Source organism: Corvus cornix, chromosome 3, assembly GCF_000738735.6.
Source record: "Corvus cornix cornix isolate S_Up_H32 chromosome 3, ASM73873v5, whole genome shotgun sequence".
NCBI classification, from domain to species: domain Eukaryota; kingdom Metazoa; phylum Chordata; class Aves; order Passeriformes; family Corvidae; genus Corvus; species Corvus cornix.
The window spans coordinates 69,681,245-69,695,061 of NC_047056.1; the positions used below are offsets into that span (position 1 = coordinate 69,681,245).

Sequence of the window (13,817 nt, forward strand, 5' to 3'; positions counted from 1 at the left end):
CCCAAGCTTTTCTATAATTCTGATTCTGTGATTTTGCAAACAAGGGTAGGAGAAAGCTGAAAGCTCTGTCCCAAGGCAGGCATTCCGTGAGTGGATGTGTTTCCAGAGCCCCAGCAGGTGCAAGTCTTGCGGGGAACCGGGGCTATCCGGGTGGCTCCTGTTATCCTAAGGACAAGTATCCCCGCAAATCCTTGCCAATCGAGGATTTAATAGCCCCGGCCTGCTAACGTTTTACCATCAGAGAGGCCAGCGTGTGCACACTTTGGAGAAGACGAGCAAAGAACAGGGAATGCATTTCGACTGGAAGTGCCTCTGAATTGCAGAAACAATGAGAGTGGTTGATGAGAAATTGCCTCCTTGGCACTACTACAACAGCCTGCCGAAGAGAGAGTAATGCAAGTGCTTGCACTCTCCTCTAGGAAAGGGTGAGGAACAAAATTTTTCCTCCCCTGAGGCAAGAGGAGAGATCCCAACACACGGTGGAGCCAGATGATGGCGTATGATGTCCCCAAGTACAAAAGTATTCCTACAAAGCTGGGGGCTAGCTTTCCCTTCTCAGTCAGTTTTCCACGATAATTTACTGTTATCCTGCCTTAGCCCGGCCTCTCTGTTTTGCCTGGATAATGGAACAGTGGCACCTTAGTTCACTTAAAATACAGCATTGAACATGTCTGTTGTCACTGATGGTAGATGCACCAAAGTTAGAGGAGAGGGACCCCCAGGTCCTGACAGCTTCCCTAAACTCTCCTTTCATCAGGAGCATCTCATCCCAAGTGAAACAGTAAAATGTCCCCAGAACCTGTAGCACAACAGGGCTTTGTACATCCCCCCATGCAAAGGGGGGATCCCCCCTTCCATGAGAGAGCTGTGGAATAAGTTAATAGGGAGATGGGAGCTTGTGTCTATTCTAAGCCAAGAAATGGGAAGCTCTGCTTGAAACTCACTTTGCCCTGCTTTTGCCATCTGCTTACCCTGTTAATATGCAAAACAAAAATTCAGTCATCTTTCTCTTTGAAAGAGGGGTGGTACTAGAATCTGTCTCCTCTTTTGTAGGGACCCATCTTTCACCCTAGTCAAATACCTAAATACATTGGAGGATTTGACTCAAAAGCTGAGACTTCTGAAGCTCGTTTCTTACTTGGGACATAGGCAGGAACTTGTGGCATTAACAGCTCAATGGCTTCAGCTCTAAATGAGCTGGCAAAGGTGTTCTCAGCCCAGAAAGTTCTATTTCCAGCTTTAGCAGTTGATCAGAGAAGCAGGTCATAGAATCCCAGAATCATAGAATATGCTGAGTTGGAAGGATCCCTCAGGATCATCCAACTCCTGGCCCTGCACAGCACCACCCCAAGAATCACACCTTGCACCTGAGAGCATTGTGCAAAGGTTTCTTGAACTCTGTCAGGCTGGAGCTGTGACCACTTCCCTGGGGAGCCTGTTCCAGCGCCCAACCACCCTCTAGGTGAAGAACCTTTTACTAATATCCAACTTAACCCCCTGGCACAATTTCAGGCCATTCCCTCTCCGGGTCCTGTCACTGGTCACCACAGAGAAGAGATCAGTGTCTGCCCCTCCTCTTCCCCTTTTTCCAGCACTGCTTTCCAGCCTCTCATTCCCCAGTCTGTCCATACATCCAGGGTTGCCCCATCCCAGGTGCAGAACCCATCACTTTCACTTGTGGAATCTCATATGGGTGATTGCCCAGCCCTCTGATTTGTCAAGGTTTCTCTGCAGGGCCTGCCTGCCCTGGAGGGCTTCAACAGCTCCTCCCAATTTAGTATCATCAGCAAAGTTACCCAGCGTCCCTTCAAATTCTGCATCCAAGTGCATTTATGAAGATGTTGAAGAGCACAGGGCCTAAGATAGAGCCCTGTGGAACCCCACTAGTGACAGGCCACCGGTCTGATGTCATCCCATTCCCTATAAGCCTTTGTGCCTGACCGGTGAGCCAGTTGCACACCCATGGCATGATGTGTTTACCCAGCTCTGTGCCGGACATTTTGTCCAGAAGGATCCTGTGAGAGAGTGTTGCAAGCTTTACTGAAATTCAAAAAGACTACATCAACTGGCTTCCCTGGATCAGTAAGGTGGGTTCCCTTGTTGTAAAATGAAGTTTGACAAGCAGGCCCTTCCCGTCAGGAAGCCATGCTGGCTGTGACCAATGAATGGTGGTTTCCCAGTTGGTCATGCTCTCCTTGCAAACCTTGTTCCTCTTCCACACTTATGACACTTAGCTTTTGATTCATCATTGTTGCCTCATTTTGGAAAACTTAAATAAATGCTGGAGCAAACCAAGGAGAACTGCAGCGCTGCCTGAATGCTCTGCTGTGGAGGCAGGTGGTTAAATAGCAGGTGGCTATTGTGTGACAGAGTGTGACAGAAGGAGGAGCTGAGGTGGAGGAGTGGGATGGAGGGTGCCCAAGCAGCACCACACAGCCAACCAAGGGCAAGCAAAGGGATGGAAGGTGGTCCCCCATCAGAGAGGGCACACTAGTTAGTCTGAACAGGAAAAGGGAATTTGACAAGGACAAGGGTGCAGTTTTGTAATGATACAGGGGACGCCTGGAAAGACCGTGAAGTGAGAACAATCAATTAACAAGCTGCTGTGGCTTTAGAAAAGCCATTCTAGACATACTGGTATAATGAGCACATCTAATGCACAGAAGCTATTTAACCTTCAGCCTCCTGCCTTATAAAGCACCTCTGGGGCACTGGGTAAGGCTGTTAATTATTAAGGTCAACCCTAGCAGACAGAGGTGTCCTCAAGTATGGGTTGCTGTGATACACTCAGATAATTTCCTCATTATTTCAGTAACTAATTTCCTGAATTGTTCAAGAATTGACAGATTAGCATCCATTAACCAAGTCTTAACTTATGGCTATGGGAGCAGTTACAGGCCACAAGGACTGAAGAACCCATTCTTCAGTAGCTCCTTGAGCACACGTAATATATATACATGGACAGTGCTGCAGCAGCTTGGTGTTAGTAAAATAACCAATGTATCTGAAAAGGCTGGGCAGTAAGTGACAGGCACTGGCTTGAGCAGATGTCTTGATGTTTGTCCTCAGGTGCTCTGAGAGCACAGGATGAAGTCAGTCTGACTTTTAAAGAACTGTGTATTGAGGGATTGTAAATGAACAGAATCACAACCAAACCAAAATACCCATTATATTCACTACCAAAAGGGTTGGGTTTTTTGGGGGGGAAAAAAACATCCGTACAGCAAACATTTCATGGATTTGATAAGTGTGACTTTTTACATTGTTCCCCCTTATGCTGCAAGACAAATCTCACTGCTTTTATTTATGCTTGCCATATAATTTTGTGTGCCTAAATGCAAACATTTTTTTCCAAGCACAGCCTATGAAGAACCTTTGGAAACTGCAGTATAGGTAGGTAAGAAATCCCTTTGCTTCACAAAGTGGTTTTATTGTTTTGCCTCAAAGCCAAGCACGACTGGAAAAGCAACTATCGTAAGTGGAGCTGTTGTGAAGGGACACAGCGGGGCACGGTGCTGAAGCTGCCTGAGCCTGGCACACCAGCTGCACCCAGCTTGTGGAGGAGGAGGGAAATGGCCGTGTGACTGTGTCACAGTATTACCTTATCTGCACTTACCTGCCTGAGACTCTTCTGTCTGACTGCCTGGAGTTAAACCAAAGGAGACTGAGGAGAGACAGGAAAGAGAAGGAAATGAAACTATGATGGTGATAAAGCCTACTAATACCAACATTCCTTTAGGGGATTTTTGGGGAGTGAGACACTGGAATAACTGCTGCCAGCCTGCTGCCAGAAGGGTGACAAGCTGTTTTACCAAGGCCAGCAATGAACACAAAACAGTATTAAACTCTCCCCCAGCACAGATCAAAGAGCTGGGGACTGGGGATATGGAAAGGAGGTTAGAGCAGCTTCTTAAGAAGAAACATTACTGGACTTGCAGCTGTGCCTGGGTGTCCAACCAAAGCTGGGGATGATGGACTGTGGGAGGGGATTTCAGGGGCTTGTCTAAGCTGCTGAAGAGATGGAAAAGGGGAAGTCCCAAGTACCAACACCTCCCTCAGGCTTAGCCCTGTCTCCTGGTTTGTGGCAGGCTTTTGGCTGTACTGCCAGCTGTTCTGCCCCAGAGGGACAGTTTCAGCTGTCCACTGCAGGCTGTTTGGAGGGGAAGGGGTTGGCAGGCAATGTTCAAAGACAGCAGTCCTGTTTATATGCCAACACAGGGAGTAGGGTGGGGGAGATAGACAGGGGGTGCCAGCCTAGTCACAGGGAGGTTAACGTGGCAGCAGCCCTCATCTCTGGGCTTGTGCCCTGGGAGAAATTTCAAAGCTGGAGTGGGGAGGGACACTGCTTCCTCACCTGGAATGATGTCTGGCTATTTTTTCCCCCACAGATATCCTTCACTAGAGCAGTTACTACCACCTTTCCACACAAACCTCATCTCACCTGTGTTCCTTAGGCTGCCATGGCTGCAGTATCACTGCTGCAGCATCACTGCAGTACCTGTGCACAAGGGGCAGGTGGCCATGGGAGAGGCCACAGGGGGAGAGTGAGCCCAGGTGCACCACAGGCTGGAGCTGTCTGCCCACCGAAACTGCCCAGCCGGCTGTGACTGAAATTTAATTTGCCTGGTGCATTCCATGGACATTTTAATCAGCATTTCCTACAATCTACTTGGCAAAGAGGCTCAATTGGCAGCTGCCTGACTGAATGGGCTTTGCACCCAGTCTAACCTTCTCCATTCGCAATTTCCAGTGCTGGAAAACCTCTCTGTCTCACTTTCAGAAGTTTCTATAGCAATCACAGCCATCCTAGCGAAGCACTGAAAATGGCAGCCCATTCACATTGTAATTTTGCTGGACATTAATTGCTCCTCTCTCCACTGGCCTCTGAAATGTTACTTTTTGGGAGATATCAACTGCAACTGGAGGAGACTGGTCCTCTGCCTGTGTTTTCAACCAACTTTGCTTCTCCTGCCCCCTGCGGAACTTTGGTAGCTGTTTACAGTGTGTGAACCTCGATTAGCAGTGAAGTGTTGCTGGCCACATTATACCTCAGCTACAGGAAAGACCTGACTTGAGTGATGCTCTTATAACAGGCCTGCAGGAACAAACCTCACCACCCAACACATCATGTTGTGACCTGAACATTATCCATCACTGCATGTAGAAAAATTACACCAGCGTGTTTGCCTTTGCTAATTGTAAAAGACCAGAGCACTCAAAACTTTTTTCTTCACGTCGGTGAGCTTACTTTTCCTGGTTCGGTTGACTTCAGCTCAAACAATCACTTGATCTTTTGTTCCATGCTTCATCTTTCAGTGGCTGTGATTGCTCTTAATTACTGTGACACTAAGAACCACATGCTAAAAATATATTAAGTAACAGAACTGAAGGTTTTGCTCCTTGCAATAAGTGAATGTGGTAGAATTATCCCACAGCTTGTGAAGAAATTGGTTAACCATTTCTTGAGCTCTTGTAATAATCTTCCCCTATACTTTTATGGCTATTGTTGCCTGCTGGAAAAATTAGCTTGAAGCTGAGTAAGGGGAATTGCGGATAAGTGTTTGTAATTTGGCTTTGGACTGACAGTGTGGTTGCACTCAGAGAATGTGAAGTCTTTGCACTGGCAGCAGTACTCAAATCTGGGAATATAGGATTCGCATTGGAAAAGAGTAGATTTTTATAATGATTTAAATGAACAATTTCAGCTAGAGAGTGGATTAACAGAGCCAAATAAACCCTTCACCCTGACAAAGAACTGGCGGGAGGACTATAGAAACACATCCAAAATTTTACCAACATGAATGCAGAGTACTAGGTCAGTGAGAAGCATTTCTGTATTTTAATGGCTCTCTTAGAAATCATTTCAATTTAAAACAAAAGTTGTTTTACAAATATGTGGAGAATGCAGAAGGCTGGAGAGGGAGCAAGTGGCCTGCATCCTCCATCTGCTCCATCCTCCCTCTCCTGTCTCACTAGGGACTGCTACTGCAAGTCCCCCTTCTGGGCAGACACAGAGGCAAAAGCAGGCAGTGCCCCAAACCCAAGGGTCAGAAATGTCTCCCATTCTGCAGGGGCATGGGTGCACCCCCAGACCCCATACCCTGTGTTTCATATGTGCCAGAGCTCCTGAGGCCCAAAGCCAAGCAGCAGGAAACTCTAAGCCCAGGGGTCTTAGGGAAGCTGAGACACAAAAACCTGTGCTTCTACATCAGAAATGAGGATACAGAACAAGAGAAGATTAAGTATCCCAGGATGAGCAGCAATCTTCACTGACAAGAGGTGGACACGCTGGGGATTGCTCATCGCTGAGAGGAAATGGAGCAGGCGACACAAGAGAAACATCCACTGGAAAAACAAAGCTGCAAAGGCAGATTGGCAGCACCTGTTCTTGAATGATTTCAGAAGAGGCAGCAAAGCAAAGGGATTTTAGCAAAATTTCTAATTAAACCCTGACAGCTCACTGCTGCAGGACATTTGAAGGAAAAACAGGATCTTAAATTGATCTGGAGAAGGGCCCTATGTTTACATGGATGACAAGGCATGCAACTACTGTTGAGGGTAGTACAGCCTCTTCCTTCACAAACCTGTGTGAATCTGTAATGGGAGAGCAAGACATCCCATTGTGGATGCTCTTCTCAAACACTGGATACCACAATGCTGCAAGCAAGATTCTGGAGCAAGTTGGTTGCTTGACTTCCAGTATTACAACATCCCTCTTCAAGAAATGGGAAAATACAATGTTTGCAGTAAAAGGTATAGAAATAGGCCCAAAGTGTAACCCCGCCTAAAAATTTTACACCACTGGTTTCTCAAGTCCAAACTGTGAAACACTGCTTGCCATCTGCCAGCAAGAACTGCCTGTCTGCCACTGGCATCCATGGAGACATGCCATGCTGCAGCATTCTCCCATTCTCAACACTAAGAGGTGCTCCTTCAGGGCACTTGCACTGGGGAGCTGCAGTGATCCTCAGACCTTCCCAGCCCTTCGGTGTTGGGGTTCTCTGCCAGCCTACATGTTAACTAACTGCTTCCCAGGGCAATTTTCCAAGCTGTGCAAAACCTGTAACAACTAACCACAGAAGTAATTGGCTGACAGCAAAAGCACATCTTGAGCAGGAAGAATCCCAAATTACAGGGGGAGAAAAAGTACTTTGTGGTTTGCACACCGCTATTTTGTCTCACCCTCAAGTTGTTGGAGAAAAGAGCCAGAAAGGTGGAAAAAAGAGTTCCAAACCCAAAAAGTACGGCTGCTGGCAGCAGTAACTGAGGCAGACAAGTCTAAACTACTTCTAGAGGAGGATCTTTCTGACAAGCCCTGGATATCCCTACCCAAAAGCTGAACCATGTGTAGGGCAACGGCTACAGCTCACACAGACAACCATGTGCCCAGAAACTGGCAGTGCTGCCAGTCCAGGTTTGCCCCCTGGAGAGAGAGATTTAAGAAAGAACAATCACACTAAGTCATGAAGATCAAAGGGCTGGAGCACCTCTCCTATGGAGACAGGCTGAGAGAGGTGGGATTGTTCAGCCTGGAGAAGGCTCCAGGGAGACCTTACAGAAGCCTTCCAGTACCTAAAAGCAGCTGTAAGAGACCCAGGGAGGGACTTTTTACAAGGGTATGTAGTGACAGGACAAGGTAGAATGGCTTTAAACTGAAAGAGGGAGAGCTTAGAGTGGCGATTAGGAATAAATTCTTTACTGTGAAGGTGGTGGGGCACTGGAATAGGTTTCCCAGAGCAGCTGTGGATGCCCCATCCCTGGCAGTGTTCCCAGACAGGTTGGATAAGGCCTTGAGCAACCTGGTCTAGTGGGAGGTGTCCCTGCCCATGGCAGGGGAGATTGGGACTGCATGATCTTAAAGGTCCATTCCAACCCCTTAACGTTTTATTATTCTCATTAACAGTAGGTCTGTCTATCCAGACTGAAATAGCATGAGTGACATGTTTATAAAATCTGGTTTTATTAATTTTTCTTTATTACAAGATAAATTCTTCTCAAATAACAGAAGGATTTATGTTGTTCAGTTTGTAATATATTAAATTCAAAATGACATCTTTTAAAAAATATTCTCCATATACAAGGAAAATCCCAAGAGAATTTACAAAGCCACTGTATTTCACATATATAGGATCTGAGGTTGTTATGAATCATATGAATTTTGTCATTACAAGTAAAAGAAAGACTACACAAATAGTTTACTGTTTTAATCACAAACCTCAATTTTTTTTTCTTTAAATAGATTCTTAAAATAGATGCATTATTTAAAACAAAATCACTACGAAGAGGCATGTGGTGTTTAGTGGATGACATTAATTCCATAACCCAAACAAGGAGACTAATCCACTCTGAGTAGCTAAATTATCTTTTTGCACTATTTACATACTTTACTGAAGTATTTTCATCCCAGAGCCTCAGCAAGAATCTTAGAATATTAATGAGGAAAGCCTGGCAGCACTCCAGAGTTAGCAAGTAAGAAAGTAGTATCATTCCCATTTTATCACCAGGGAAACTGAGGCACCAAGTGTATTCAGATCTAGGCAACTACAGAAAGAAAAATCCTGAATCTTAATTCTGTTAGCTGGGTCTTGACGGAGAGATTGTTCTTCCTCGTTAGATGGCTGGTGACCGTGCTGGGCACTGTTTGAAACCTGGTCAGTTGCTTTTTTTCATGTTTAGATTGCTGCAAAATAGGTGACATCTATCCAGCTATAGTGTCATCACAAACACCTTTACTAAAAGAAAAGCCATTAATGGTTTTCCTTTTCAGATCAAAACCAAGCAACAGCAAAAAGTGCATCTTCAATCCCTCCAAAGCCTTTGGAAGGCTGTCTTGTTCTACCCAAAATACTGCAATTGTTCCCTTAATCTGCACAGTAACAAATAGTGAAAAACAGTAACTCTGAAAGACAGAATTGCACTATTTATTATTAAAAAAAAAAAAAGAAGTTAATTTTTTGGGCATTGTGAACATTCCTTGGTCAATCAAGTATTTGAAAGAAGTTAGTTGAGAGATTCTCAGCCAGGACGTGACCTTTAGAAAACACAAAGTGTTTCACATGGTCCATAATCCTGAGGATTTTACTTCCTATGACAGCAAAATATCACACCACATCAATAAAGGTCACTTGAAAAGATCTTTAAAAATAACTTGTCAATAATGTTTGCTGAACGAGTAAAGGAAATAAAAACTTGTTGCAGATCTGAGATGACATGAATTCACAAGTAAAGAAAAACCTAAGAAGCCAGGACTTGAACTTGGGATAGAAGCATCCAGCATAAATCCAGCAATTTTTAAAGCCATTATGGAGTGTGCATGATTTACTCACAGGCATCTCACTGTTTATGTTTTGGCAAATACAACAGCCTAATGTGGGAATAAAAAGTCATGGACTGTTGCTGTCTCACAGCAGCAGGAGCAAGGGGCAGGACAGCTGGGAGCACAGGTGGCCCAGCACCCTGGGGCACGACATGACCACTGTTGTCCATGGTGTCCAGTGAGATTCTGGCTGGCACCAGTTGCCTGGAAGGTGTCTGAGCCCAGGAACAGCACTCCCAACTCAGCACTGGAAAAAGACTTTATACTTGCTACAGCATCATAAAATAATCAAATAGGGCCTCACTTTCTTCAGGGAGGTAGATGGGCAACAATGTGCTGCTTCTGTGGTTACTGGGGGGCCCTCTGCCCTGGCATCTGGGCTGGCTGACAAACTGGTCCAATCAATCTCTCCTTGTGGACCTGACCCAAAAGTGGCAAACCTCCCTCTGCAGCACAGTCACAAATACAGCACAGTGATTTAGGCAACTTTTCTTGTTTTCAGCCTCAAAACACTTCTGGAATCTTCCTCATTTCTTCTCCTTGATTATTGCTGGTACCTACCAGTGACTCCCAGCAGACAGGGAGTCTGTCCTTGCGGGCCTAGGAAAGACTGAACTATGGTTTTATTTAGCAATATGTCCCGGAAGTGGTGCTGGCTCTGGAAGCTTTTGGGAACTTCCCTCCCCGAGTTTTGACAGTGCTCAGCTACAGCCTCAGAGGCTTTCAATGGTACATCAGTCCCACTGCATTTAGGAGCTTCCAAAAACCTGGGGTATCTGAGTTTGGGGTGTGCACTCAGACTGCAGAAAAGCCTCAAATACCAATGGGCAAAGCAGCACCAGTTTGAACACAAACAGGGATCCCCTGGTTAAAGGAGCTTGGTCATCACCCACACAGACCCTGGGGAAACACCTCACTTCCCTGGCCCAAGGCAGTCTCTGTGGGAATGCCAAACCTGCCAGGACCTCCTCTCTCACATGTCCCAGACATGTAATCTGTGTTCTGCAAGATTGTACATTTCCCCCGTACCACCTGGCAAAGAAGGACATACAGGCTAAACATATAAACAATTTTTAAAAGAATGTAAATAAATATCCAGATGCAAAGTGCCTTAGGTTATCTACCACCATCTCCCATTTTCCCACAACACATTCTGGTTCAAACAAGGCAGGAGGCATTTGAATGCTACTCAAAAAAATTCAAGGCTGAAGCTTCAGGAGAGTTATCAGCACAGTCCCAGGCTGATAAGTATAGAGTGCCATGTATAAATACAGAAACACACACACTTAAATTATATGTATTAGTTTTATCTAGATTTATATATACATGAATAAATTAAATATACATGTGTGTTTGTGTATACAGACACACATGCATCAATGTCAATAGTCCCTTCTGTTGAGAACCTAATCCAAATCTCTGAAAGCATACACAAATTATTTGGATATTCTTAAGTATCAGCAATGTATTCTGATTGGAGTTTTCATAAATATGCATTAAAATGGCAGTCCATGGTGGTCACCCTTGTGGGAATAATAATATAGTTCCATGAGTTGCAAACTATAAATACAGGTTTTAAAAATTATTTGAAGAACAGGTATAGCCAGTGTTAAGTAACTTCCAGGACAAACAGAAGGGATCAGAACAGAAAACCAGACTTGAGCATGTGGCTCCATAACAAAAGTAAGTGCACAGGACCTCTCCAGCCCTCCCTGGTGCCCAGAAGGCCCTTTTAGAAGCTTTTTGTAATTGTGATGGGAGACAATTTGGTAACAGACAGAAAAAGGTCACGTTACAAAATCCAAGAAAACCTCTCAAAGTTGTGGACAGTGTGTTATATATCTCCCCCCTAAGAAATGAGGGAGTCAGTCCATCTACATGTTTTTCCTACTCATAGTTTCTACATATGCTCTTAAAATGACTCTTTATAAAAATACATGATAAGCCAATACACATAATACCCTGTTTTGTTTCAGTTAGATAAAAACCAAGAATGACACCACTGCATCTTTAACTAAAATAGAGTTTCCAACTACAAACATCACGATGGGTCATGTGTCTTGAGGTATCAGTTACTATCCTATCTTTTCCATAAAACACATTCCTATGGTAACATGATGAATTGCTTTGGTAGTACTGAGTACTACTCTGCCCAGATCAGGGCAGGTGTGTTAGCAGCACTGGAAGGCTTGTATAAAAGAAGCCTAAGAAAATTCAGGGAAAAGATGTCACTGGTGTAGAGGCAGCATATCCAAGCTTGCAAGAACCACAAAATTTAGGAAGACTATGAACTTGCACTTATTTGTTAACAACATACCCTGTCTTATCAAGGTCTCTTTTCCCATCCATTACTGAGATCTTAATCCTGTGCAAAGACCTTAAAACTCCTCCTCAGGGTTCTCTCTTGGTTCAAACCATTAGCTTTCAGTGAACCAGACTGAGCAACAGTCTGCATTACAAAAAACTGCTAGAGCCTGAAAGTCAGCAGATGGCCAGACTCAGAGAATAGATAAAAAACCAAACCAAACCAAAACAAAAAACCGGAACACACTACATAGGAGTTCCAGGATTCTAGCATGGACAATATCAGGAGTTTCTTAAAAAAAGCATTTGATTTTTCTTTTGTACAAGCAGCATTGTACATGACAGAAGCAGTGCATAAACAGTGAAGTGCCCACTTCATGTGACATCATAAATGACTCTGCATAGCCCATTAACTTTGTCTGTAGACCAGTTCTCCAGAAAAATTCTAATCCCAAATAAACTTCCTGAACATCAAAGTTATATTTTAGAGAATCATTAAGGTTGGAAAAAACCTCCAAGATCATCAAATCCAACTTTTGTCCAAACATCACCCTATCAAATAAACCACAGCACTAAGTCCCATGTCCAGGAATTTCTTTAACACTGCCAGGGATGGTGACTCCACCACCTCCCTGGGCAGCCTGTCCCAATAGTGGACAACCCTTTCAGTGAAGAAATTCTTCCTCATGTCCAACCTGAACCTTCCCTGGAGCAGCTTGAGGCTGTGTCCTCTCATCCTGTCACTGGTTACCTGGGAGAAGAGACTGACCCTCACCTCAATACAACCTCATTTCAGGTGGTTGTAGAGAGCAATAAGGACCCCTGAGCCTTCTCCTCTTCAGGCTAAACATCCCAAGTTCCCTCAGCTGCGGCTCACAGGACTTGTGCTCCAGACCCTTCACCAGCTTCATTGCCCTTCTCTGGACACACTCTGGCACCTCAATGTCCTTCTTGTAGTGAGGGGCCCAGAACGGGACACAGCACTTGAAGTGTGGTCTCACCAGTGCCAGGCACAGGAGGACAATCATTGCCCTGGTCCTGCTGGCCACACTACTGCTGATCCAGGCCAGGATGCCATTGTCCTTCTTGGCCACCTGGGCACAGCTGGCTCATGTTCAGCTGCTGTTGACCAGCACCCCCAGGTCCTTTTCCCCTGGGCAGTTTTCCACTCTGCCCCAGCCTGTGGCACTGCCTGGGGTTGTTGTGACCCAAGGGCAGGACCCGGCGCTTGGCCTTGTTGAACCTCACACAATTGGCCTCAGCCCATTGATCCAGCCTGTCCAGATCCCTCTGCAGAGCCTTCCTGCCCTCCAGCAGAACAACACCCCCACCCAACTTGGCATCATCTGTGAACTTACTGAGGGTGCACTTTGATCCCCTTGTCCATATCACAGATAAAGACATTAAAGAGGGCTGGCCCCAACACTGAGCCCTGGGGAACCCCACTGGTGACCAGCCACCAGCTGGATGTAACTCCATTCACGACCCCTGTATGAACCCAGACATCCAGAGGGGTTTGAAGAAGAACAAATGAAGGCAAAATTTCACATATCCACACACAGGTAGTACAGAAAAATAACTGAGACCTCATGTCTTAAACTCAAAAACCTATTGATGAAAGAAAACATGGTCCAGATGATAAAGTGCAATTATTATTCAAGTTGTGCTAAAAAGCTTTTCAGTGCTTTTCCAAAGCTTTTCCAATTTTTCTTCTTGGTGATTTCATGCTGTAATTTTACTTCTTGGTGATTTCATTCAACTTTTAATTATGTTCTTTTGCTTCTGTCCCCATCATTCCAGTACTGTTCAGTTTGCATTTCTGTGAGCCGTGAGAGAGTACGCTGAAAGGCAAAGATTTCCTCTTCTCCTGTAAACATGGAGAGTCCTTTGGCAGAATCCTAATCAAGACACAAAAACAGTCCCACAGACCTGTGAGACACATAGACAGGATGCACTTCAGTACAACCAACTCCTAAGGCTCAGTGCTTTACAGGCTTTGACAAAATAAGACAGCAGCATGGCACCAAAAATTTAAAACTAATGTCCAAAAATTAAAGAAAAGCACCTATTTCAGCTAGGCAATCCTCGGAAAAAATATAGCAAAAAAAATAATTTGGTTTTAAAACAACACAATGACAGGTTAACCATCTATTCTCCCTTTTTTTTTGACTAACTGTACACCAATTTAAACAAATTA

At 44.8% G+C, this 13,817-nt stretch overlaps 1 protein-coding gene across 2 annotated transcripts in view; it reads right to left on the reverse strand.

The window, feature by feature from the left end:
- Positions 1–12,862: 12,862 nt before the first annotated feature.
- The window catches only part of AFG1L (AFG1 like ATPase), a 61,724-nt gene continuing 60,769 nt past the window's right edge, over positions 12,863–13,817 (reverse strand). The window contains exon 13 of one of the 2 annotated variants that reach the window (XM_039569726.1): positions 12,863–13,518. In XM_039569726.1, the coding sequence (XP_039425660.1) occupies positions 13,387–13,518 (132 nt within the window). In that variant the 3' untranslated portion in view covers positions 12,863–13,386. Of the gene's footprint in view, positions 13,550–13,817 lie in introns of both variants that reach the window. The other variant, XM_039569727.1, reaches the window with a different exon arrangement.